The sequence below is a fragment of the Microcebus murinus genome, chromosome 7, assembly GCF_040939455.1.
Source record: "Microcebus murinus isolate Inina chromosome 7, M.murinus_Inina_mat1.0, whole genome shotgun sequence".
Taxonomy (NCBI): domain Eukaryota; kingdom Metazoa; phylum Chordata; class Mammalia; order Primates; family Cheirogaleidae; genus Microcebus; species Microcebus murinus.
The window spans coordinates 5,450,289-5,476,533 of NC_134110.1; the positions used below are offsets into that span (position 1 = coordinate 5,450,289).

The 26,245-nt window shown below is 38.0% G+C and overlaps 1 protein-coding gene across 1 annotated transcript in view; it reads right to left on the bottom strand.

Annotated features, from left to right (window-relative positions):
- The window catches only part of TICRR (TOPBP1 interacting checkpoint and replication regulator), a 45,229-nt gene extending 20,020 nt beyond the window's left edge, over nucleotides 1-25,209 (bottom strand). The window contains exons 1-13 of the mRNA XM_012763338.3: nucleotides 24,338-25,209; nucleotides 19,610-19,889; nucleotides 18,404-18,642; nucleotides 17,016-17,250; nucleotides 16,442-16,571; nucleotides 10,596-10,735; nucleotides 9,555-9,773; nucleotides 4,511-4,662; nucleotides 3,585-3,685; nucleotides 2,882-2,975; nucleotides 2,708-2,787; nucleotides 2,297-2,536; nucleotides 1,395-1,491 (exon numbers count right to left, since the gene is read on the bottom strand). Of these exons, the coding sequence (XP_012618792.2) occupies nucleotides 1,395-1,491; nucleotides 2,297-2,536; nucleotides 2,708-2,787; nucleotides 2,882-2,975; nucleotides 3,585-3,685; nucleotides 4,511-4,662; nucleotides 9,555-9,773; nucleotides 10,596-10,735; nucleotides 16,442-16,571; nucleotides 17,016-17,250; nucleotides 18,404-18,642; nucleotides 19,610-19,889; nucleotides 24,338-24,991 (2,661 nt within the window). The 5' untranslated portion in view covers nucleotides 24,992-25,209. The remainder of the gene's footprint in view (nucleotides 1-1,394; nucleotides 1,492-2,296; nucleotides 2,537-2,707; nucleotides 2,788-2,881; nucleotides 2,976-3,584; nucleotides 3,686-4,510; nucleotides 4,663-9,554; nucleotides 9,774-10,595; nucleotides 10,736-16,441; nucleotides 16,572-17,015; nucleotides 17,251-18,403; nucleotides 18,643-19,609; nucleotides 19,890-24,337) is intronic.
- Between the last annotated feature and the right edge of the window lie 1,036 nt (nucleotides 25,210-26,245).

Sequence of the window (26,245 nt, forward strand, 5' to 3'; positions counted from 1 at the left end):
TATGGTACTGACTTTGAAATGAGAAAACATTCTTTATCAACCAAAATCAAATCCTGATCTCAATAAATGTGGTATTAAAGAAGCAAACTGTCTTGGCCAATCTAAAACAAAAGTTTCAAAGAATCCTAGAAAGATCTGCAAATCATTGTAAAATCTAGTGAGAATAAAGTTCTGATAACTCTTGGCCATCCACTTTTGGATTTTATACTCTTCAATCAGAATTGTGAGATAGATAAAATTTGCATTTTATTCACAAGGGAGGTATAGTAAGAAAGTGAACACCACTGTTTTTATTTTTTGACTCGACTGGACTCAGAGTGAACATCATTGAATCTCTAAAAGAAATCCCACCCCCAACTCCAAAGGACAGCTATAAACATCTAGAAACAGAGAACCACTATTGTAATGATTAATGTTTCTAAAGCTAGTTCTCATAGAATTTTAACTCTTCTCAGATAGTTCATGCAGCTTAAAAGTTTCATTGTATTTTTAGTCTCCCTTCTTTCCTTAGCAAGACATTAATTCCACTGAGTAAATAGATTCCAGCTAGACTTTTTAGTGCAACAAATAAAAACCTCAAAGTCCTTCTATCTACTGCCACAGAAAAACCAATTACAATAGTCCCTCATCTGAGGTTTCACTTTCCTACAGTCAACCACAGCCCGAAAATGGGTGAATACAGTATAAGATATTATTTTGAGAGAAACCACATTCACATAACTTTTATTACAGCATATGGCTATGATTATTCCTTTTTATTATTAGTTACTGTTAGTCTCTTACTATGTCTAATTTATAAATTAAACTTTATCATATGTATTTATTAATATGTACAAGAAAAAAACAGTATATATATATAGGGTTCATTCAATACTATCCACAGTCTCAGGCATCCAATAGGGGCTTGGAATGTATCCCCTGCAGATAAGGTGGGACTACTGGCTTCATAACAGTCATCTTCTCTTTTTGTTTTTAAACTTGTTATTGAAGTAAAACATAACTTACTGAAAAGTACCTCTGGTATGCAACCAAAGTCCTATTATGATTGTATGTTATTTTTTCAGTGACTGTTTTGTTATTATGAGTTTTCTTATCTACATTAAGGATTTTGAATTAATTTATTCATTCCTAACTTTTACTTGCTGTTTTTCTTCATATTACACCTCTAACTATCATACTCCTGGGTAAAATGGTTACTCTTAACAAATTCATATTTCTTTACTTCTTGGATTACAGTTTTATACACATTCATAAGAACACTTAGTATTATTTCTGTATCCTCTGAAGTCCCTTTTCTAAAAGTAGAGACACTGCCTATCATTCTTACTGTGTCAGCTCAAGCTGGAAGGATCAACTCTGTTAGTGTCATTTCTTGGCTACTAGAGCTTACTTACTTTTTTTGTAGCTCTCTTGGACACTTTGGGAATTTCAATTTGTCGAAGATTCTGTGAAACCTCAGCAATGCTTTTATGTCTTATTAATGCATTTTTCCTTTTAAAAATAGAAGAAAAACAATTAAGACACTCTAAAGTCTAGATAGAAGTTATATGTAATCAAATTTGAGTGGAACTATGTTCTAAAATAAAATATTTAAAGAAAAGCCAGTTATCTTGGGGTTGGCCTGGATTTATAACAAAACAAGGCAACCCCAGAATTTCCTAAAGTTATGCCCATAAATTCAACTAATTATGAACAATGAAAAACATCAAGGGAAATTTAAAAAGTAAGCTGACACCCTAAGCTTATTTCATAACAGGCTTCTAGTTCCCGAAGACCTCATGTGGACAGTAAAGAAAGGCTTTGTGAACTACACGATAAAGAGTCACACACAACTGGCATTTCCCTTAGTAACAGACCCCATATATGATGGTAGTCCCATAAGATTATAATGGAGCATATTCAGAAACCTGATATATAGCAATTGATACTGGCCTGGTAGATCAAGTAGGGGAAATGACTGCTATTCAGTAATGGTGCTGGGACATTTGGTTTCCATATGAAAAAATACATATAAATAAAAATATGTATACCATCTAGGTTTGTGTAAGTACACTCTATGATGTTCACACAATACCCGTTATTAAGCAACACATGACTGTATATTTCCTAGATAATGTAGAGTGTCAGATGCTCCTTATTAGGAACTCCAATGGTTGGCTTCTGGGATTTAGACATAAGGGCGACTATTAATTCAATAAATTATATGGACAAAGACACAATTGGACGATGGTTTAAACACATCCTTTGTCAGGACTATAACAGTGCAAGTAATTCCTTAGATTCCTCGAGCTCCTACCTTCTCTTTTTGGCTGATCTGGTACGAAGCTCCTCCAGTTGGTCGGATTCAGTGCTGCCTGATGCTGATCTATGAGCACTTGCCACAAAAGGCACAGAAAGAAGTGGTGATTTGTTCTCTTGTGACGTGGAGTCATCACTGAAAAAATCTGTAGGAAGGACACCAGCCAGCTTCTGGGGAATCATAAATCCTAGGCTGTCATAAAGACTTCCAAGTGTCTTTGGGATAGAGTCAATATACCTGTGGAAGAAATTGGTTAAATATGGAACAGAGAGTTACCATCTCACCCTGCTCTATTGCCTCCCTCACCAGCTTGAAAAATGGCCTTACAATTCCACAGTTCTGAGACAATACCATATGTAGTTCTTGATAAAACAATTTTAAAGTTAACTAAGTAGCCATCAAACTCACAATCTCAAAATTTCCTCCAGAAACTTTGCTAGGTAGGCTGAGTCCTCAGTTAAACACACCGTGCGCAGCAAATATGTCACCTGAAAGAGATTTTAAAAAATCATCACGTGCCCTCTACAGGGAAGCTGAAAGCATCTAGGGCACATTCCCAATGGCACTAAGTTATTTACTTGCCTCCTCCACTATTTGCTCCATATCATCTGTACTTTCAAGTATTGAAGGGCACTGCAGGCACATCTCCAAACGAAGAAACACCTGAAGCTGGCACCTTGAGAGAGAAATATTTGGTCACATCTACTTTGAATCGCACTTAACAGAAAGCTCCTTCCTTAAGCATAGATCTGTTTACATAAGGAACAACAATGAGGCCGGGTGGGGGGCTCATGCCTGTAATCCTAGCACTCTAAGAGGCCGAAGCGGGAGGATTGCTTGAGGCCAGGAGTTGAAACCAGCCTGAGCAACAGTTTGACCCAGTCTCAACAGAAAAATAGAAAAATTAGCCAGGCATGGTGGCATGTGCCTATAGGACCAGGAGGCTGAGGCAGGAGGATCGCTTGAGCCCAGGGGTTTGAGATTGCACTAAGCAATGATAACACCACTGTACTCTAACTCTAGCCTGGGCGATAGAGCGAGACCCTGTCTCCAAAAAAACAGAAAGAAAAAACAAAACAACAATCAAAAAGGGGAAGAGCCAGTGCCTTCTGTAAATACTGATGTAGTTATTAGAGAAATAGGTGACTAAAACTGCACATTAGTACATCATAAAAATCAGCTACAAAAGCAACTTTAAGCAATTGGCAATCTATTTTAATGGATGCGAGCAAATCTCAGAGTTTTGTTTTGGAGTTAACAGTTAAAAAAAAAAGTAGTTACTTACTCTCTGACTTTGTCTTCCTTATCCAGTTTTTTCCCCAGATTCTGTCGAAGACTTTTGCTATTTTTTAAGAGGTTACTTTTTACTTGATTCAGGCAGTTCACCTGAAAATACAAAATTATTATACAGGAGAATATTAAGCTACTCATCATTATTTCTAATTTCTTTCACAGTTGACTATCCTAAGAAAGGAAGTATATTCCCTTACAAATTTCGCTCTTCTTTCATTTGAATAAAAAATAGTGAAATGAATATTCTTTTATATCTTTAAAAAGAATATGGTAAAAAAAATATTAATATTTGAGAGCAAATGGGCATGGATAAAGCAAGCCTGTAGATCTCAACTGTCTTAAAAGGAAGGTTCCATAAAGTAGCAATTGAGAAGCCTAAGTATTATAAACAAATCCTCTTGTTTACTTTAGAGAAGAAACCTGGCTTTTGCCATTGAACATGAATAAAAACAATGAATGTGGTTTAAACCAGCGGTTTGCAACTCTCCTAAGGGCATAAGAATCATGTAGGGAATCATCTGTTTTTTTAAAAGTACAGATGCCCAGGTTCCTATCTAAGAGATCTGTTTCAATTAGTCTGGAGGGAGCCAGGAATCAGAATTTTTAAAAATGTTCTAGTTGATTCTAAAGTGCAGCCAGGATTAAAAACCACTGGCTTAATTTATGCAGCTAACGAACAGCTCAAATGAGGAAAGTTTTCATTAGGAGAGAAATACACTCACCTTGTTTCTTTGATTTCTGCTTTACTACTTCACCATATCCACTTTCCAAGATCTAGAATTATACTCACTCTCTTGCTCATCTCATCATTTTTGATTCATGTATGGAATAGACATTTTTCCAAGACATATGGACCAAACCCACCAAAACCCAACCAACCACTACATCTAGGACAAACAATAACAGCTGGACCCTTACTTCTAATTCTTTGGTGTCTTTCGATTTTAGGAACATTTTAATAGTTGAGATCATGTTTCGAGCACATGAATGTAACTTGATTTCTCCTGTGGCCACAGCCTTTTGGTAATTTTCACGTATGTAAGATAGTAGCTCCTCCTCAGTTTTAAAATCTGTGAAAAAAAGTAAAATTGTTTATCACACTCAGCCCAAGTCCTTGTATTGTTTAAGCCAGTGGATGTAAACTGGGAGAGATTTTTGCCTCCCATGGGACATTTGGCTATGTCTGGGTTGCCACAACTGGTGGTGGAGGTGGGATGTTACTGGCCTCTAGTGTGTAGAAGCCAGGGATGCTGTCAAACATCCTTCGATGCATAGGACAGCCTCACAACAAAGAATTATCTGGTCCAAAACATCAATAGTGCCAAGATTGAGAAAGTGTAGAGATAAGTGATTGATTTTAAGGCTCTGCAAATCACATGTACAAGTTAAAAACTTAAGGGTAGGAAAAAATAAAGCTTTGTTTACAGACGACATGATTGTCTATGTGGGGAAAACTTGAAAGAATCAATAAGAAAACTGGAACAAATGATTAAAGTAAGGTTGCAGGATACAAGGTTAATATATAAAACTCCACTACTTTCCTACATACCAACAATGTAACAAGTGGAATTTGAAATTAAAAACATATTACCACTTATATTAGCATCCCCTCAAAATGAAATACTCAGATATTAAATCTAACAAAATATGTATAAGATGTATATGAGGAAAACTACAGAACTGTGAAATAAATCAAAGAAATAAATAAATGGAGAGAGATTCCATGTTCATGGATAGGAAGACATTTTTATTGTCAAGATTTCAGTTCTCCCCCCACTGCTACATTTGACTGGCTTTAAAAAAAAAAAAGATTTCAGTTCTTCCCAACTTGATCTATAGATTCAATGAAATCCCAATCAAATTCCTATCAAGTTATTTTGTGGATATCAACAAACTGATTCTAAAGTTTATAAGAGTAGGCAAAAGACCCAGAATAGCTAATTCAATATTGAAGGAGATGAACAAAGTTGGAGGACTGATACTACTGGACTTCAAAACTTACTATAAAGCTACAGTAATCAAGACAATGTGTGTAGTATCAGTGAAAGAACAAATAGATCAATGGAACAGACTAGAGAGCCCAGAAATAAACCCACATAAATAAAGTCAGCTAATCTTAGACAAAGGAGCAAAGACGATATAACAGACTTCCAACAAATGATGCTAGAACAACTGGACATCCATCTACAAGCAAAAATGAATCTAGATACAGATCTTTCATCTTTCACAAAAATTAATTCAAAATGGATCACAGACCTAATTGTAAAAAACAAAACTATAAACTGCTAGAATGAGAAGATAAACTACAGACTGGGAGAAAATATTTGTGAAAGACATACCTGATAAAGGACTGTTACTCAAAATATAAAAAGAACTTTTCAAACAACCTGATTTAAAAATAGGCAAATACTTGAATAGACACATCACCAAAGACGATGCCAAATAAGTATATGAAAAGGTGTTCAACATCATATGTCATTAGGGAGTTGCAAATTAAAACGAGATACCAAACAATTGAACACATGTAAAATACAATGTATCATGATACATTTGCCAAAACCCATAGAATGTATAATAGTAAGAGCAAACCCTAATATAAACCATGGACTTGGGGGGCGGCGGCCGCCACGGTGACAGCCGCTCCCCGCCAAAAAAAAAAACAAAAAAAAAAAAACCATGGACTTTAGGTGATAGTGGTATGTTAGTGTAGGATCATCAATTATAACAAATACGTACTGTAGTATGGGACATTAATAGTGGGAGAGGTTGTTGGGGGGCAGGGCGTCTATTGGAACCCTTTCTACTTTATACTCAATTTTGCTGTGAACCTAAAACTTCTCTAAAAAATAAAATCTATTAAAAAAAACTTAAGGGTAACGAACAAATGGAGAAGAAATAAACTATAACTTCCAAACCTAGTAGAAGACAAAAAGAGGAATAAAGAAAATTTGATTGATCCCACAGAATATAGAAAAGAAAGAAACAGAAAAAACATAGTAAATAGAAAGCACAAAATAAGACACCAGAAATACACCCAAACTTATCAGTAATCATAATGATTATAAACATTTATTTTACAAATAAACTTGCTGATTAAAAGATAGAAACTGTCAGATTGGATTTAAAAAAATTTTATGCTGTTTACAAAACATATACCCAAAACATAATGACAAAGAAACATTGAAAATAAAGGAATAGAAAAAATACTGAGGCAAACACTAACCACAAGAAAGCTGGTGTAGCTATATCAATACCAAGCAAAATAAACTTTAAGGCATAAAGTTATTAGGAATATGTAAAAAGAGTTATTATTCATTGATGAGACACAATCAAAAGAAAGACATAAATGGCTATGAACTTGTATGAACTTAACAAGAAAGCCTCAAAGTGTAAGATACAAAAATTGGCAGAATTGCAAGGGAATTTTGAAAAATCTACATGGTAGAAGTCTAATATAGGCCGGGCTTTTGAAAAATCTACATGGTAGAAGTCTAATATAGGCCGGGCACGGTGGCTCACGCCTGTAATCCTAACACTCTGGGAGGCCAAGGTGGGCAGATTGCTCGAGGTCAGGAGTTCGAAACCAGCCTGAGCAAGAGCAAGACCCAGTCTCTACTATAAATAGAAAGAAATTAATTGGCCAACTAATATATATAGAAAAAAAATTAGCTGGGCATGGTGGCGCATGCCTGTAGTCCCAGCTACTTGGGAGTCTGAGGCAGTAGGATTGCTTGAGCCCAGGAGTTTGAGGTTGCTGTGAGCTAGGCTGACACCACGGCACTCACTCTAGCCTGGGCAACAAAGTGAGACTCTGTCTCAAAAAAAAAAAAAAGTCTACTATAATTGTTACAGATAAAAGAAGCAGAAAAAAATTGAAGAATGTTGATAACATCACTAATAAACTTGCTGTATGGCCATGTATAAAACCAGGTACTGAATAATTAGAAAATACACATTTTCAAGTGTACATGGAATATTAACAAAATTTACCATATATATTAGCCCAGAGTTTCAGTAAATATGAATCAATATCTTGTAGACTACATTGAGCACAGTCCAAGAATATTCAAAGGTAATTATAATATAAAATACTCCCTTATATTATAGATGTCAGAAAATATTTAGAAGTATCATGAAAATAGAAACTAGTTAACTTGTATAATGCAGCTAAAATTATACTTAAAGGAAAATTTATAGGCTTAAATGATTATTTTTATAAAGATAAATTTAAAAACAATTAGTTAGCTAAGGGTTCAACATAAGAAATAATATAAGAGAGTAAAACCCCCAAATAAAGGGAGGGAATAATAAAAATAGAAATGAATTAAATAGAAAACAGACACTAGCAATCAACAGAAACAAAAGGTGGTTCTTTGAAAAGCCAAATAAAAAAATCTATAGCAAGACTGAGCAATTTATAGAAAGGAGAAAAAGGCATAAATAATATTAGACATGAACAAACATAGCAGAAACTCAAAATACTATTAAAAGGTAAGATCAAGTTTTATTTTTCCATAAAGGTATCAAATTGTTCCAGAATCATTTGTTATAAAGATTATCCTTTTCCCATTAAATTATTGATATATTATAGATGTCACCTTTGTCAAAAATCATTTTACCACTGTTGGTACTTGTCTGTTTCTAGATAGAATCTAGTCCAGGAATTATGTTACTGCCACATTGTCTTAAGTACTGTTTTTTTGTTTGTTTGTTTTGAGACAGAGTCTTGCTTTGTTGTCCAGGCTAGAGTGAGTGCCGTGGTGTCAGCCTAGCTCACAGCAACCTCAAACTCCTGGGCTCAAGCAATCCTACTGCCTCAGACTCCCAAGTAGCTGGGACTACAGGCATGCACCACCATGCCCGGCTAATTTTTTCTATATATTAGTTGGCCAATTAATTTCTTTCTATTTATAGTAGAGACGGGTCAGGCTGGTTTTGAACTCCTGACCTCGAGCAATCCGCCCGCCTTGGCCTCCCAGAGTGCTAGAATTACAGGCGTGAGCCACCGCGCCGGCCAGTACTGTTGTTTTTAATTCTCCTTTTGCATATCTTTACTAGTTCATTAAAGATGTTCTGTCCCACTCAAACTGATTATCATCTAGGGATCTAGCATTCCACAGAAGGAAAAAAATCTCTAAAGGAGCATAAAATTTTCACTCAAGAATTTTCAAAAGAACTCAAAGGTGACATCATGCAATTATTGCCCAAAGTTTATAAGCTATGATCATAATCACCTGATAGAACTTGCACCATCACTGTGGGTTAAAAATGTACTCTAAGACTAAGCAACACACCATAATACAATCTATTAAAAAAAATAAAAACAAAAAAGGGACAAAAAAGAATAGAAAAATAAAAGCTGCTAGGCTAAATTCTTCTGTGCACCTTTGAAAGATCTCAATATCTTAGCCCCAGATTACTCACAAACCTCTTTCTTCTCCCTTTAATCACACATGAAAAACTTCTTTAACCTCTTGTCCTATGGCCTAACCACAGCTCTTCTTCTTTGTGACTTTGCTTATGCTAATTCTCCAATGCTCCTCTTTTACCTTTCTGCCTTCTAACTCTGCTCATTGTTGGAAGTCTAGCCTGAGTTCTAGTAGTTCCTTAGAAGCCTCCATAGCCCATTCCAGTCCCAACTTTCCTTTTCTCAACTCCTGGTCTGGTTTTACTTCCCAAATGGGCATGTATTTTGTTTTAGACTCTTTTCTTTCTCATATATTAGTTTTATTCATTCACTATATGTAAATATATCAACATATATTAGTTTACTAGTTTTATCTTTGTAGCTAGATCATAGACATTATCTTATTTATTGTATTCACCATAACACACGTTTGGGCATGTAGCAGATATTTAATACATTGATTAAGGGATATAACTAAAATTTTTTGAAAAATAGGAGAAGTATAAGAGAGTAAACTAGACTGAGACACCAAAATGCTAGAGAATGGAGGAATACCTTTAGGTTTAGAACTTCTTAATGTTCTTCCTCTGTCTTCCAATTTATCTGCTGTTTTTCCACTGGCTGTTTTTTGGATCCCTTTCTCCCCAGTCGTGTCTGGGCTGCCATCTGGAAGTAACTTCTGAGCCTTTACATTCAGCCTTGCAACATTCAACATCTTTAAGGAACGGCACATGGCATTCATCTTCTGCCTCACTGGAGTACGAGGGACACCTCCTACCAAAACAACATCAGAGGAAGAAAAGTAAATTATCTTTCACTTCTGTGGAATCAAGAACTACTTTAATTCAGAATATTGTAAAAGAATATCAAAATGAAGTATATCCCCTCAGAATGATCTGAATTAGTTATAGTTCTTGCATCTCTTTCTACCCACACACAGGGTAGAAAGAGAGCCCTTCTTTTAATTGAAGCTTAGGAACTAAACATCTCAATGTGATTAGATATTTTTCTCCACAAGGCAAATGCCAAACAGACTGACTCTGGCATTACCCAATGGCCACAGAATTGTAATGAAACTATTCCGAAAGATAATTCAGCAATCTGCGTCAAGAGTCAGTTTTCACATTCTTTAACACAGTAACTTGTTCTCCTGGAAACTCCAGCTATGGAAATTACTAATAGAAGGAATTGTATGCATGATGCATACTGTAGTATTATAATGATAAAAACTGAAAATAATCTGAATGTTCATTCAAAAACATGAGAATTTTATAAATTTTATTAAGCAATGAGGTGAAATTATAACTAAAAAGGTAAGGTAGCACATGAACAAATATTTATATGCAAAATATAAAGTTGTATTTAAATTTCTGTTATAATTAGAAATAAAGTTGGTTTATTCATTAGGAAGGTAGGATTGTGGGTGATTTTTTAAAGCACTATTAGACTAACATAATTATTTTTAAATTTGTAATATAATAATTTGCCCTTCTTTAGTTAGTTACCATCTCAATCTCATTTCAGGGAATGTCAGTCTTTTAAAATGCATAGTCTCAAAAAAGACTGCCGTAAGAAGCAGCCTTTGTATGTGCATACGTTTCTTTTTGTTGTCTTCTTGATTAGCTGCTGTGGATTCTTCACGAGATTTTCTCTGGTAGAGCTCGGAGAGGCAATGTGTTAATTCACTTTCAGTTTTGTAAGACTCTTCCTTATTAGCTGAGGCAGCCTGTAGTAACCTGTAAGGTCAAGATATTTAGTATAAAACCAAAATTCTAATTTTCCAAAATGCTTTAAAAATAAAACAATAGAAAAAACTCCATAATCTTTTTTTTTTTAATTTCAGCATATTATGGGAGTACAAATTTCAAGTCCATTATCTTTTTAAAAGCTAATCAAAAGATATCCCCCACAAGATATCTTCAAAAATACTTTCTCAGGAGGGAAAATGTCCTTGCTCTCATTTTCAATTTGAACAAACTCAGGGGCAACGCATGGTTTTGTTCACAAAACCATGAATCGTTATGTACAATACTGACTTTTATTAATAGGATTCTTCATGAATTAGGGTACATGTCTAACTATTGGCAACTATTTTACTTCCGGGCTTCCATAGTTATTTTTTACTTAGTTTCCATACATTAAAGTATACAAGGATGGAATACAGTGTAATAAGTACTCCAATGGCTTTGGAATAATTCTTTCACATTGTAATAAACTAATTTGAGATGAGAAGATGAGAAAGTAGGGCAGACAGGATGATTAGTTATTAAGTGCTTTTCCACCTAGAGCTAAGTATCCGTCACTAAGGAAATTATGAAAACAGCACAACACTCAATAATAAAATAATACAAATGTATTATTTGTATACAAATATATACAAATAATACAAATGTATTATTTGTATTTCAATATCTTCCATTATCTGACTATCATCTGATTAAAAAGGGAGAAAATTATGGTGACATTAGTTGAACAGACATTGTCCAGGAGTGGTGGCTCACACCTGTAATCCTAGTGCTTTGGGAGGCCCAGGTAGGAGGATTGGTTAAGACCAGGAGTTTGAGCTATCATAGGTCAGAATATGTGCTGGGGCTATCAGCTCCATACATGCCACCAGTTTGAAGCAGATGAATTCTCCCTAAGAATTTTTTTTTCCTTAGGGTCTTGCTCTGTTGTCCTTGCTAGAGTACAGTAACATCATTATAGCTCACTGCAACCTCAAACTCCTGGGCTCAAGCGATTGTGTGCATCACCACATCGGGCTAATTTTTTCTATTTTTTGTAGAGATAGGGTTATTGCTCTTGCTCAAGCTGGTCTCAAACTCCTAACCTCAAGCGATTTTCCTGCCTTGGCATCCCAGAGTCCTAAGGATTATAGGCATGAGCTGCCACAACCAGCAGAATTCTCCCTAAGTATGCTGTGTTTCAATAGTGAGGAGGGGCAGGGCGCAGTTGCTCACACCTATAATCCTAGCACTCTGGGAGGCTGAGTCGCGATGAATGGTCAAGGGCTAGAGTTTGAGACCAGCCTCAAAAAGAGCGAGACCCCCTCTCTACTAAAAACGGGAAGAAATTAGCTAGACAACTAAAAATATATGTATTTAAAAAAAAAATTAGCTGGGCATGGTGGTGCATGCCTGTAGTCCCAGCTACTGGAGAGGGTGAGGCAGGAGGATTGCTTAAGCCCAAGAGTTTGAGGTTGCTGTGAGCTAGGCTGATGCCATGGCACTCTAGCCCAGGCAACAGAGCAAGACTGTCTCAGGTGTCCTCAAACTATGGCCCGTGGGCCACATGCGGGTGTTTTTGCCCATTTGTTTTTTTACTTCAAAATAAGATATGTGTAGTGTGCATAGGAATTTGTTCATAGTTTTTTTAAACTATAGCCCGGCCCTCCAATGGTCTGAGGGACAGTGAACTGGCCCCCTGTTTAAAAAGTTTGAGGACTCCTGCTCTGTCCCAAAAAAAAAAAAAGAAAAAATAATGGGGAGGGTTTGTCTTTTTTTTGTTTTTGCTGTTAATTTTGAAAAACATATGAACCTTAAAAATAGAAAAGTATAGACAGCAATAGAAGTAGACAAGCATGTTAATATCACCAAGATTAAATAGTTGTTAAACAGTTTGCCGTATCTGCTTCAGATCTTTTTTTTAAAAGAAATTAAGCATTATAGACACAGCTAAAGTTCTACCCTATCCCCTCCTCCCAGATGCAATCCTAGATTTGTACCTCATTTACAGAGACAGATAAAAGTAACAACCAGCATAAATTGTTATTTTATGTTCTAAATTTTATAATGCATATCATATACCAAGTTTTTGCAATTTTTGTTGTACTTAACATATTTTTCCAGAGTTCTCCGTATGCATATAAATAGCTCTAGCTTATTCAATTTTACTAATCTATACATAATATTCTACTGTATGACTATACTGCATTTTATTTATTCATTTCCCTTCTGAGGGTCAGCTGGTTCTTTCTACTTTTTTGCTATTCATGATTGGTAATGAATATTTAAGTATAGTTCTCCTTATGTCTATGCAAGAATTTCTTTTTTTTTTTTTTTTTTGAGACAGAGTCTCACTCTCTTGCTTGGGGGTTAGAGTGCCGTGGCGTCAGCCTCAAATTCCTGGGCTCAAGCAATCCTCCTACCTCAGCCTCCCAAGTAGCTGGAACTACAGGCCCGCACCACCATACCTGGCTAATTTTTTCTATTTTTAGTTGTTTGGCTAATTTCTTTCTATTTTTAGTAGAGACGGGGTCTTGCTCTTGCTCAGGCTGGTCTCCAACTCCTGAGCTCAAACGATACGCCCACCCCAGCCTTCCCAGAATGCTAGAATTATAAGCATGAGCCACCACGCCCAACCAAGATTGTCTTTAGATACTTAGAAGTGGACTTACTGGGTATCAGAGTTTATAAAGTTTCTGCTTACAAGGAATTTCCAAATTATTCTTTAAAATGGTTGAAAGTTCACATTTCCCTATGTGCTACTATCAGATTTATTAATTTTTGACAATCTAATAGGTATAAAATAAAATCTATTGGTCTTTTTTCTTACTGTGGTTTTAATTACCAGCTGCTTGAACTGAGTATCTTTTTTTTTTTTTTTTTTTGAGACAGAATCTCACTTTGTTGCCCAGGCTAGAGTGAGTGCCATGGCGTCAGCATAGCTCACAGAAACCTCAAACTCCTGGGCTCAAGCAATCCTGCTGCTTCAGCCTTCCGAGTAGCTGGGACTACAGGCATGTGCCACCATGCCCGGCTAATTTTCTCTCTATAAATTAGTTGGCCAATTAATTTCTTTCTATTTACAGTAGAGACAGGGTCTTGCTCTTGCTCAGCTGGTTTCCAACTCCTGACCTTGAGCAATTCACCCCCCTCGGCCTCCCAGAACACTAGGATTACAGGCATGAGCCACCACGCCGGCCTGAATTTTTTATGTCTTAAGAACTCCATCTTTATCTTGATATTCTCCTGGATCTTTTTCCTTCTAAGAATTTTAAAGTTTTATTTTTCATATTTGGTGTTTTAATCTATTAGAAATTCATTATTGTGAGGCCAGGCACAATGGCTCATGCCTGTAATCCTAGCACTTGGGGAAGCCGAGGCAGAAGGAACTGCTTAAGCTCAGGAGTTCAAGACCACCCTCAGCAAGAGAGAGACCCCATCTTTACAAAAAATAGAAAACTTAGTGAGGCGTGTTGGTGCACACCTGTAGTCCCAGCTACCTGGGAGGTTGAGGCTGGAGGATTGCTTGAGCCCAGGAGTTTGAAGTTGTAGTGAGCTATGATGATGCCACTGCACTCTAGCCAGGGTGACAGAGCGAGACTCTCAAAAAAAAAAAAAAAAAAAAGGAGAGAGAGAAATTTACTATTGTATATGCTGCAAAGTGGAAATCTAATTTTTATGTTTTTTCTTGTAGGTAGCCAATTGTTACATCACTATTTGTTCAATATTCTATTCTTTCCCTGAATATTCTTTCCCTCTGTCATATGCTGAGTTCCCATACATGTGTGGGTCACTTTCTGGACTCTCCATTCTATTCCATGGGTTTGTCTATCCTTGCACCAGTACCAGCTGCAAGGATATTGCCTTATTTACAATAGCCTCATGGCAAATCTTGCTGTCTCACAGGGGGAAGTGTACTTGTTTTATTCTTGGCCCTTTATTCGTATTGATCTTTTGCTACAATTATTCTTAAGTACCTTAATAATTTTAAATAAATTATATCCTTTTTTGTAAATTATAATTTCTAATAGTTTGTTGTTGGCATACTATTGACTTCATAATTTTTGTATCCAGTAATATTGCTAAATTCTCTTACCAATCATTTGCCTGTAAAATATTTTAAGTTTTCTATGAAGAATCACACTATCTTCAAAAACTTCACTATGTATACCTCATAGATACTTAGAGATAATTTTAAAATATAATATGGGATAGATTTGTAAACTAAAAACTATAAAACACTGAAGGAGATTAAAGAAAGATCTAAATAAATGGAGACATGTACCATGTTCATGAATCAGATGATTCAACACTGTTAAGATGTCAATTCTTACCAAATTTATCTATGATTCAAAGCACTACCAAAGTTCCAACAGTCTTTTTTGTGGAAATTGATAAGCTGATTCTAAAACTTATATGAAAATGTAAAGCATTTATAATAACCAAAGCAATTCTAAAAAAACAAAGAAAACAAAGTTAAGAGGACTACCTAATTTAAAGACTTATTACAAAGCTATAATATGTGGCATTGGTATAATGCAATATTCAAGACAATGTGGTATTAATATAGTTTATGGCCTCTATTCTGTCTAGAAATTGATATGCACAATGGTGGTCAATTGATTTTTGAAAAAGGTGCCATAGTAATACAAGGGGAAAAGGACTGTCTTTTAACAAATGGTATTGGAACAATTGGGTATTCTGTGTAAACAAAAATTAACCTCAACCATACCTCTTAATAATACTTTGAATTTCTGCTGTATCTTTTACATTTCTAATATTTGTGTCTTTTTTCTTTTAAAAATTGGTCAATTTTACCACAGATCATTTTATTTATTTTATTTAGCTTTTCAAAGAACCGTATCATTTCTGCTGATTGCTATTATGTTTTCTATTTAATTCATTTCTGTTCTTGTCTTTATTGCTTCCTTTTGTGAGGGAGGTTTACCCTCTTATTTAATTCTTTTTTTTTTTTTTTTTTTTTTTTTGAGACAGAGTCTCGCTTTCTTGCCCAGGCTAGAGTGCGTGCCGTGGCGTCATCCTAGCTCACAGCAACCTCAAACTCCTGGGCTCAAGCAATCCTCCTGCCTCAGCCTCCCGAGTAGCTGGGACTACAGGCACGAGCCACCATGCCCGGCTGATTTTTATATTATATATATTAGTTGGCCAATTAATTTCTTTCTATTTTTTTATGGTAGAGACGGGGTCTCGCTCAGGCTGGTTTTGAACTCCTGACCTTGAGCAATCCGCCCGCCTCGGCCTCCCAGAGTGCTAGGATTACAGGCGTGAGCCACCGCACCCGGCTCTTATTTAATTCTTAAGTTGGATTCTTAGTAATTGGTTTTTAACTCTTCTCTTTACAAAAATAGTCATTTAATTCTATAAATATTTCTTTATGTATAAATTCAGCTGCAATATATAAATTTGCTATTTTGTATTTTCACTGATATTTAGTTCTACATATTTTCTGACACCCATAATATGAGAGTATTTTATTTATATATATTTAATTTGATAAGTTTTGGCATATATGTACTTAAATATTATTAATATATTCTCTAACATACTCTCAAAATATGTACTAAGTATGAGCATGTTTTATTTTTGTAATTAGTTTATTATTATTGGATCATGTTCAGAGAATATGCTCTGTTAAAAAAATGCAGATAACTGAAAATTGATTTTAATAATCAATATTCAGAAAGAGAAAAGTCTTACCAAAATGACTCCATCAAAGTTGAACTGGCACCACTGATATTAGAGAAAGGAAACCATTTATCCACAACAGCCGGACTCCAGGGAATAGTGCGCTCAATCTCCTGCTGGGCCCACTCTGGAACAGGAGGAGCTACAGGAACAGTGGAACAGAGGCAGGAGAGAAAAGAGCCATTAAACTGAAGCAGAGACTCCTACAAGCACTTGCTCCTCTCCTCTACTAACTACATCCCTCCAAAGGACATACAGAGCGGCATCACTAACAATATCCATTCATCTGCACCACCAACTCCTTTAGGCCTATGTTGTCTATGAAAAATGTGCAAATACAATTTAAAGTCTTTTGTTCTTACTGTTGGCAACAAATACACTCATCTTATTTCTGAAATGGTCCTCTAAATAGGTTAAAATATGTGTAAATAATGATGATTTAAACTGCCTGAAGTATTATCATTTGCTATTATCTGCCTTAGAACTTACTGGGGTCCTACTAAGTGCGTGGTGGGAAAAAAGTTCTGATGCTGGAAGAGACTGCAAACCACCCCAGACCTCATGAGTTACTGGTTCAGAAGCTTACCAGCAGTAGCAGGATCTTCAAGCGAATTATCAATCTGATTCAATACACAATCCACAACATCTGAGAAAAGGGAAGCTGTATCCTGGGGGCCCTGGGCCACAACCGTTTGGAAAAAATGTCTTTGAAAGGCAGCCTCCTCGGTGCGGAACACAGTGAGAACCATAGCATCGGCAGAGAGCGGGGAAATAACCCCAGTGATAGGGGACCAGCCGTCACCAGGGTCCACATCAGCAACCTACATGAGAAGTTCTAATTAGTTGAGAATATTGTTGTCAACCGGCTCACCTAAAGAAGGCCATAGCTTAGTAAAAGACAGAAAAACAGTTTTCCAACGATTATTATATTAATATAAAGAGAAAATTGCGGAAAATATAGGCTTGATGGTTATTAGAGATAGAAGACAATTTACTAATCACACAGTCCTAATCTTCCAATTTACAAATAAGAAAAACCTAACGTTACCAGGAATATTTACGAAGCATTTATTATGTAGAGCACATTATCTAGAGGATTATCTCTGAATCCTCACAAGCAGTCTGAGGTAAAACTTATTATTGTCTCAATTTTACAGAGAAGGGATGGAGGAGGAAGTAGTAACCTATTTAAGGCCACCCAGTTAGAAAGGGAAGAGGCGAGCGTTACTGACTTCTAAATCCATGCGCTTAACCATGAGGCAATACTATCATTTAAGGGACTTATCCAGAACATACAGTGGGCAGCAGAGCTGACACCTAATCCAGATTACTGACTCTCCAATCCAAGCACTTTTCATCAGAACACACAACTCTTAGACAGCATAGGTTCAATGACTACCCCATTTTTCTCTAGAATGTTTCACAATGTGATCCAGAATAGAGATGTCCCCTGAGATTATCAAGGCAAAGACAAAGGAAGGCAAGGAATTTGCTCGTAATTTAAAAAATAATTATCACCTTTAAATCAAATCTGTGTATGTATATGTTCCTTTTCACACATTTCTAAGCTTGTGTAACTACTACTATTATCTAATGTTGCAGTATAGTAGCTTTTTCTTTAATACTTACATAAAAGTAATAAATATATAACAGAACATTTAAAAAATAACAAGAAATCATTCATCACTTCACTGTCCTAACATAACCATTCCATCTGGTCAACTGCTTTTTTCTCCTATGTGAATATAATTTAACTTAATTGGATTCCGAGTACATGCAATTTTATAAATGGTTTCTTCACTAAATAGCACTGTTTGTCATGATGCTACAATGTTGACAATATTACTTGCAAAAACATCATCAGTTTTACCAAGACTATATTATTAGGGCGTTCCTTGGCATTTTATAAACACACTTATTTCACTTTCCTAGTGTGCTATTAGAGAAGAATAACATCATGTGGAGGACACCTACCAGATGTAACTCTTCAGCAGTCAGCCTGCTTACCAGCTGCTGAAATAACAGCTTTTGAGTTGACGCATTCTCCTCTGGACTTTGCAACATCCAGCTGTCAGTCCCTAACGTGCTGCTCATCGGGAGAGACCACTGGTCTGCTGAACCTTTTAGAAAAATTCTGACTGGTTTCTGAAAATGCCTCTGATGCATGGCCAAGGGCTCTAGGGTGACTGTCCATGTTTCTTGAATCTCTTTGCCTGTTAGAAATAAAGAATATTAAAATTCTAACATAAGAAATAGTTACTAAAAAGAGATTTAATAGTCTAAGAAGGAAAACAATCAGATTGCCAGCTGCGGTATTGTCACTTAGTTCATACTTCATCCCTTACTCTATTGCCAGCAGGCTATCACAGCAAGTTCATTTAGTTCTAGAGGAAAAGCTGTAAACAAATGGAATTACAAGGGCAAGACATGATGGCAGAACTTGTCAATAATTATGGCTTAGAAATAAGTACTCAAGCAATACTTACTACTTGTAAGAAAGAAGACACCTCCTTAAACCCATAAAATACAGTGCATCATATTTTATAAGGAGTTTAAATTTTAAAGACTGTGTACGATAAAATTGCTGAAACAAAACCACTCTTGAAAATCTCTTAAGCTACACATAATGTACAACACAGTTTTATGTAAATAACTCTATGTGGTATTATTTCTGTGTGAATATATATTCAGAAGTGAGAGTCACCATATAGTGAATCATATGGTGAAACAAATTTATGAAGATTCCAACATGCTGGCTTTTCCTGGTAACAAACATCACTTTTGGTGTCTGTAGACTTATTTTTTGTCTTAGCCAATCATTGTTTCTCTATGGTCTTCAACTTATCAATCTCTTCTACAAGGCAATTAAATCTTACCACCCATGTGCTTGGGCACCTGAACAATGTTACTCTTCTTTGGAAACAGCTAGGAAACTCTTTAAATTCATTCACCGTTCTTTCTGCGCATGGGCTGACAGTTGTACTGTATTAGAGTTTAAACTTTTCCTGTGGTATCTCTAATTTTGCTTAGACACATTTTAATTCTTTCCATTACAAGCATTCATTGAATGCCTGGGCTGTGGGATATGCCAAAGATGTTAAAGCATGGACCTGTCTTGAAGAAATTAATGTGACTGAGATACTAAAACAAAAAAACAAACCCGAAATATTATTTGCTTACCTTCAACAGGGAGAAATAATGTTCCTTCTATCTGTGGAAACGAGGCTTCATATCCAGGAGAATTATAGAGCAAGCGGTTTAAAGTGGCATCAGTTGGCAGAGTTGAAATCCATGGAGAGAGGTGAGGTTCACTTGACAGCTTTCTTTCACCCCTGAGCAGTGTTTCCTCAGCTTTAGAAAAATCCCCGCTGAAAGATTCAAATGGCAAGACGGTACCTCCTCCATGGTGGAGCAGTTCACAAACTGTCCAGTACCCAAGGTGGTCTGGGGATTCCCATAACTAAAATAAAAATGACAAAGAACCTCAGGTTATTATAAATCAGGCACTCATAAATAAAGCTAAAGGAAATCAGGAGAAAGTAAAGTTGATATCAACATTAAAGGATCAAATCATATTAATAAAATTAATGTATTGGTTAAGGCGAATATGAATAATGGCCAGCATCCAGTAACTGTACAACCCCAAACATATTACTACATAATATGTCTTCAAGAAAGCATTCCTTTAGTGACAATAGCACCTCATTTATATTTTATGTCAAGGAACAGAAGTGATGCAAATTACTGGGTATAAATCATAAAATGTTAGAGTCAGAAGGAACACAAAACCATTACACATGAATAAAAATAATTCTGATCTACACAACAATGGCCAGGTGTCATGGGAGTGAGGCAGAAGCAACTCCCCCCCCCCCCCCCCAGATAGTGGCCATCGCTTGGACTTGCCTACCCACAGGTCTGTGCAGGGACCAAACAGGTCTTCTCTGTTCTATCTTCACTGTTTTAACTGAAGCCCTCATCATCTTTCCTCCACATTGCTCTAAGTATTCTTCCAAATCACATGTCTGATCATGCTGCTGCTCTAAAAACTTTCAAAGGCCTCAAGGATAAAGTAACTCTAGCATAACCATAAAGCTCTTCACAAACAAACAACCTTTTGGAACACATTGTCATCTGTTTTTCTCACTTATCCCTACCTTCTAGGCACACTGAACCCTTTGCTATTTCCTCAACATGCCGCATTTTATAATGCTTCCATGTTTTTACTGATTTTATTTCCTGTGTCTCCCCTTCCTTCTTTACCAATTGAATGCTTATAATAAATACACTTCTGTATCTAGCTCAAATTCTGGGTTTTTTTTTGGTAAAAGCTCTGCCTCACTCCTTCACACATAGCTGACTCTTCAGTCAACCTTTCAACAAACTTTCATTGACATGCACCATGCTAGGATCTTAAAGTCAGAAGTGGGGTAAATAAAACAACTGAGTAGCTTATGATCAGCATTTATAAAGAACAGAAAAGAAAATATCAGAGCATAATAGAAAATATCACATGTAACAAAGATAAATAATGTTTATTGTGAAAGTTTTGCATCAGTTATGCATACCAACCTGCGACAGATTAACCAATAACTTAGTATTTACTGTTACCACCGATGTTTCCTTGCCTGTCTTTGCTGCTATGGGGAGAATAGTAAGCTAGTTCAGAGGCCATAGATGCTCATTAGGATTTTCTGCCAAAAGGACACAAGAAAATTTGTTGAAATTGTTTCAGCCAGAGGACTAGCCAGGAAAACAAAACAAACCTGCTTATTAAATAAAAGGTTAAGCTCAAATTTAATAAAAGTTACAAAGGTCATTAACTTCTGATTAAAAAATAATAAATGTATGTCTTAAATAGCTTTCTGTTATCACAGAATACCTGAAACTGGGTAATTTATAATGAAAAGGAATTTTCTTCTTACAGTAAGGGAGGCTGAGAAGTCCAAGGTCAGGGGGCCACACCTGGTGAGGGCCTTCTTGCTGGTGGGGACTCTTTACAGAGTCCCAAGTACAGAGTCCCAAGGTGGTGCAGGGCATCACATGGTGAGGGGGCTGAGCTCAGGTCTCTCTTCTTCTTCTTATAAAGCCACTCATCCCACTCTCAGGATAACCCATTAATCCATAAACCCATTAATCTATGAATGGATGAATCCATTCGGAAGGGCAGAGCCCTCATGCCCTAATCACCTCTTAAAGGCCCTACCTCTCAATACTGCCACATTGGGGATTAAATTTCAACATGAGTTTTGGAATGGACAAATTTAAACCACAGCAATGTACATGAAGAAAAAATACAAACAGTATACTATATATAGAATATGGTTATGTTTTTCATTGGTATGCATATTACAGGGTAAGTGACAGACATGTCCTAGTCGAGATTTCACATTTGGGAATTTGTAGATCTCCACTAGACTATATGCTCCAAGAGAGCAGCGACCACATCTATTTGGTTCCCTAATAGTATACTCAGCCCCCATCGTAGCTGGCAAGTATATAACAAACGTGTGTTGAATAAATCAAAAGCAAAAACTGAAAATATGTCAGGGGTCTCCTATCCTCCATTCTTTCCTGTTATCTTTGAAAATGTTTTGTGTGCGTGGATCCCTCCACCTCCAATCTGAATCCTGGTTCTGTTTCTCCCAGTTCTACTTCCCAGACTGTGAGCTCCCCAAGACAGGACCTGGATTTTATCTCCCTTTCTCTCCACTTTTGTACTGAGAACTCTCCAAAGGACAGAGCCTAATCTTCCTTTTGCTTCCACAGTGTGGCTGGGCAGAGGTTTTTGAATAGGAAAAGATAGCTCTTTAGTGGAAGAAAATTCCAGAAAAGCTTAAGATTACCTGATTGGCATTTTCTTAGGAGAAACAACATGGCAGATATGAGAAGGATAGCCTTAGAGAAGACCCATCCCCCTCAGATAGTGGTATGCCAGACCTGAAGCGGTCTTTTTTTTTGAGGCAGTCTCACTCTGTTGCCCAGGCTAGAGTGCCGTGGCGTCAGCCTACCTCACAGCAACCTCAAACTCCTGGGCTCAAACAATCCTCCTGCCTCAGCCTCCTAAGTAGCTGGGACTACAGGCATGCGCCACCATGCCCGGCTAATTTTTTACATATATTTTTAGTTGACCAATTAATTTCTTTCTATTTTTAGTAGAGATAGGGTCTTGCTTTTGCTCAAGCTGGTCCTGAACTCCTGAGCTCAAACGATCCACCCACCTTTGCCTCCCAGAGTGCTAGGATTACAGGCATGAGCCACCATGCCCAGCCTGGAAGGGGTCCTTATAATACAATTCCAGAATAAAATCTTTGATGTGATTTGATATCAGTTATCTCAAAGTGAGAACTTACGTGTTGTGTACTGTGTCTAACACTTGATTTGCTGCCTTAATAGATTTTAATTTCTAGGACTCTTCTCCATCAAATGTTTACCATCCCCTTAAACACACTTTGTCCTTTCCTTTTCTTCTTTGACAAATCACTGCTGCTTTATTTTGTATTTGCCATGCTTTTGGGGGGCTTTCTTTGTATGTGAAGGCATGTTGGAAATTTTAAAATACTGTATCATTATTTAAGTGCCTGCTCATTTTCCACCTGTAATCTTGCAATTTAACCCACTCCTGGGTTAGTGACATGTTATTTCCATTAAGTGGAATCACATCTTTCACCTGGGTAAACCACCCTCCAAAGCCTTCCCATTAATTAGAACAAAATCCACACTTAGGACCTTGGCCCCTGTGGGGCCCTCTCATATTGGTCTCCTGCTTGTCTTTTCATTTCTGAAACAAACTAAGCTCATTTCCAGCTCAAATCCTTACACCTGCTCTTCTCTTTGCCTGGAATGTTCTTTTCCAGCTCTTCACGTTCCTCAAGTCTCTGCTCAAAAAGGCCTTCCCTGTCTACCACCATAACCACTTCCTTCTACCTCATCCTCTCACGCAGCTTTATTTTCTTCAGAGTATGATTTGAAATAATATCACTTATCTAGTATTATTTTCCTCACCAGAAGGGTAAACTCCACATCGGCTACCATACCCCCAGTAGCCAAAACAGTGTTGTAAGTACTCAGTGTTAGTGGCTTCTCAATGAATATGTTAACTAAATGAAGTGACATGAAGAAAACTAGGAAAGTAAAAATACATACTTATCACTGCACTTAACAGGAGCAGGGGGCCTCAGCTGAAAATCCTAATGAACCACCATTTAAGACTTGAAGTTTGTAAGAATGTATTCATTTAGTCAGGAAATAATTATCGAATACCTACAGTGTTCTTTTTTTTTTTTCTTTTCTTTTTAAGCAGCATTTTGTGCTTGTATATTTAGCCTACAGTGTTCAATGTACATTGTGAGAATACAAAGATGCATTAAGACCTGGTGCCTGCTTTTGAGGTATGTGTAGACTAAATAGAAGGTGCTAGATGTGCACAATTGGAACATAATGGGGAAAAAAAGTGCCACAAAAAAGTACATGGAAATCAGAGGCTGAACTGAGTAGTTGTCATTTGGACAAAGCCTTAAAGGATGAGTGAGGTTTAGACTGGCTTAGAACAGTGAGAACTGGCACCCCAGGCAGATTGAACAGCACAAGAGAAGACAAAACAAGCATTCAAGATCTGTTGATTCCCCAGACTAGGCTTTAATACGCTTGAATGTATGTCGTGTGCAGGAAAATAAAGTCTGGGAAGGCAGGTAGGGCCCAAATTGTGAAGGAACTTAAATGCTTGGTAGGTAGTGAGGAATCACTCATTTTGTTGTGAAAACTGTCCCTGTCTTTTGTGACCACAGTACTGAAGGGACATACGGTCACGTTAGCTTAATTCTGGGTCTGCTGGCTGCTCTGCGGACGCTGCCATGTTCTGGTTAGCAAGGAGGGCACCGTGCACTCCCTGTGAGACTGTCGCCTTACCTTAGACCATTCGGTGGTATCCACCCAGTACAAGGTGATTTTTCGGGCGATCATGACTTCCTGGACTCTCTTGGGCAACACCTTCTCCATCACCTGCCTGGGGGTAGGCGACAGGCGCTGGGTCTGGGCCTCGCACCCGGACACGAACTGCAGCAGCTCCCGCTGCGAATGCGGACAGGGGGCCAGGAGGAAGACGGCATTCACAAAGCCCCCGAGCGCGGTCTCGGCCTCCTTGGCCTCGCTCTCCACGTCCACCAGTCTCCTCCCGCTGCTCCTCAGGATCGGCTTCGTGGGCGACGTGATCTCGGGCCGGTCCCACTGGTAGTCTAGCAGCGTCTCCATCAGGGCGCTGTGCGTGTGGGTGGCCCTGGGCGCCGGGCCGGGCAGGTGGGCGCGATCCTCGAGCCTGGCCTCCAGCTCTTCCTCAAAGTCCTCCCACGAGCGAGCCCCCAGCTCGCGGAAGTCGGACACGCGGGAGGGCCGGCTCCGCGCCCCCTGCGAGTCGAAGAACTTGAAGGCCCAGTGGACCCTCGCCAGGCCGAATCGGCAGCTCAGGTAGGTGAGGAGGCGCAGGGCGGCCCGCCGGACCCGGCTGTGGCGAGCGCCGCTGCCCGCGGTGTCCAGCAGCAGCATTACTTTGTGGCAGCACGCCATGTCGGCCGTGCAGCAGCCCCGGGGCTCGGGTCCGGGTCGGCGCCGCTCTCCTCTAGGCCCTTCCCTGAGGGAACCAGCGCCATTCACTGCTTCCCTTACGGGCCCCGGTCGAAAGGATCCCGCGCTCTCCGAGAGCTGTTGCTATTGGCAGAGCTAGTTCTCAACGTCAGCTCCTATTGGCCTCTCGCCTTGCGTAAGTTACGTGAGCAACTTCCATTTTTGGCGGTCATTGGAAGGGCCGTGGAGAAAACGTCAGCTCGATTGGTGGAGGGCGTGACTGTGGGCGGGGCGCCGCGTTGCGGGAGAAACTTAACATTCATTGGCCTGGGCCTTCGTTTTAAAATTTAAAGAGGTGGTGCTTCGGGGCGTGTCAAGAAGCTTCCCCAGTGGGGAGGAGGCCCGCGTTCGGACGAGTGTGCGTGGTGGTGCGTGCGGGCTGCGGGCGCGGGGGCGTTCACCAAGACTTTGGAAGGGAATTTGGGATGGATTGGATCGAACTGGTTTAGAATCCGCCAGACCGTCTGTGGACTAGAATCCCATGGCGAAGACTTTAATTTTCTGTAAATTTTTAAAAATTATTAAAAATGAAAACTTCTCTCCCTTTGCCCCAGTAACTTCTAGGAATTTATCCGAAAAAGATAATCGGAGAGCCAGATAAAAGATTATATACATTATAGAATTTATTTAGCTCTAGAAAAATTAGAAACAGTTTGAATGGACGTGATTAAGTAAGGTATGGCACCCCCCAAGGGGAACAGCGCGCAGCTTTTTAGAATAGTGTTTTATTACGTAATGCTCGATTTTAAAAGTAGACTGCAAGTTGCACATGGAGTGAACTCCCCAAGTTTTCTATCTGTCTGCATATTTTTAAACTGCTAAGATAATACTGTGTACCAAAAGTTGCCTGTGATTGTCTCTCGGTGGTGCTTTTTTAAAATTTTATTTACACTTCTATGACTTTTCTAAATTTTTACAATTCTATATTACTTTTACATTCACAGGAGATATCCTTAATGAATAAAAAGGATCCTCTTGATGCATATGGAAGAATCCTCACTTGTGGAAAAGGCCAGGACCGGAGATGGGAGCAGTTCCTCCTGCTGGTTGTGACTGCAGAGAAGGATTTAAGCTTTCTCTGGCTAGGATTGGCTGGCCTTTACATTTCCTTCCACTGCTGGCATTTCCCGAGTCCATTGTTTGCAGAAAAGACCATCACTGATGCATTGTAAATTGTCCATGACTAAAAGAAGCTAA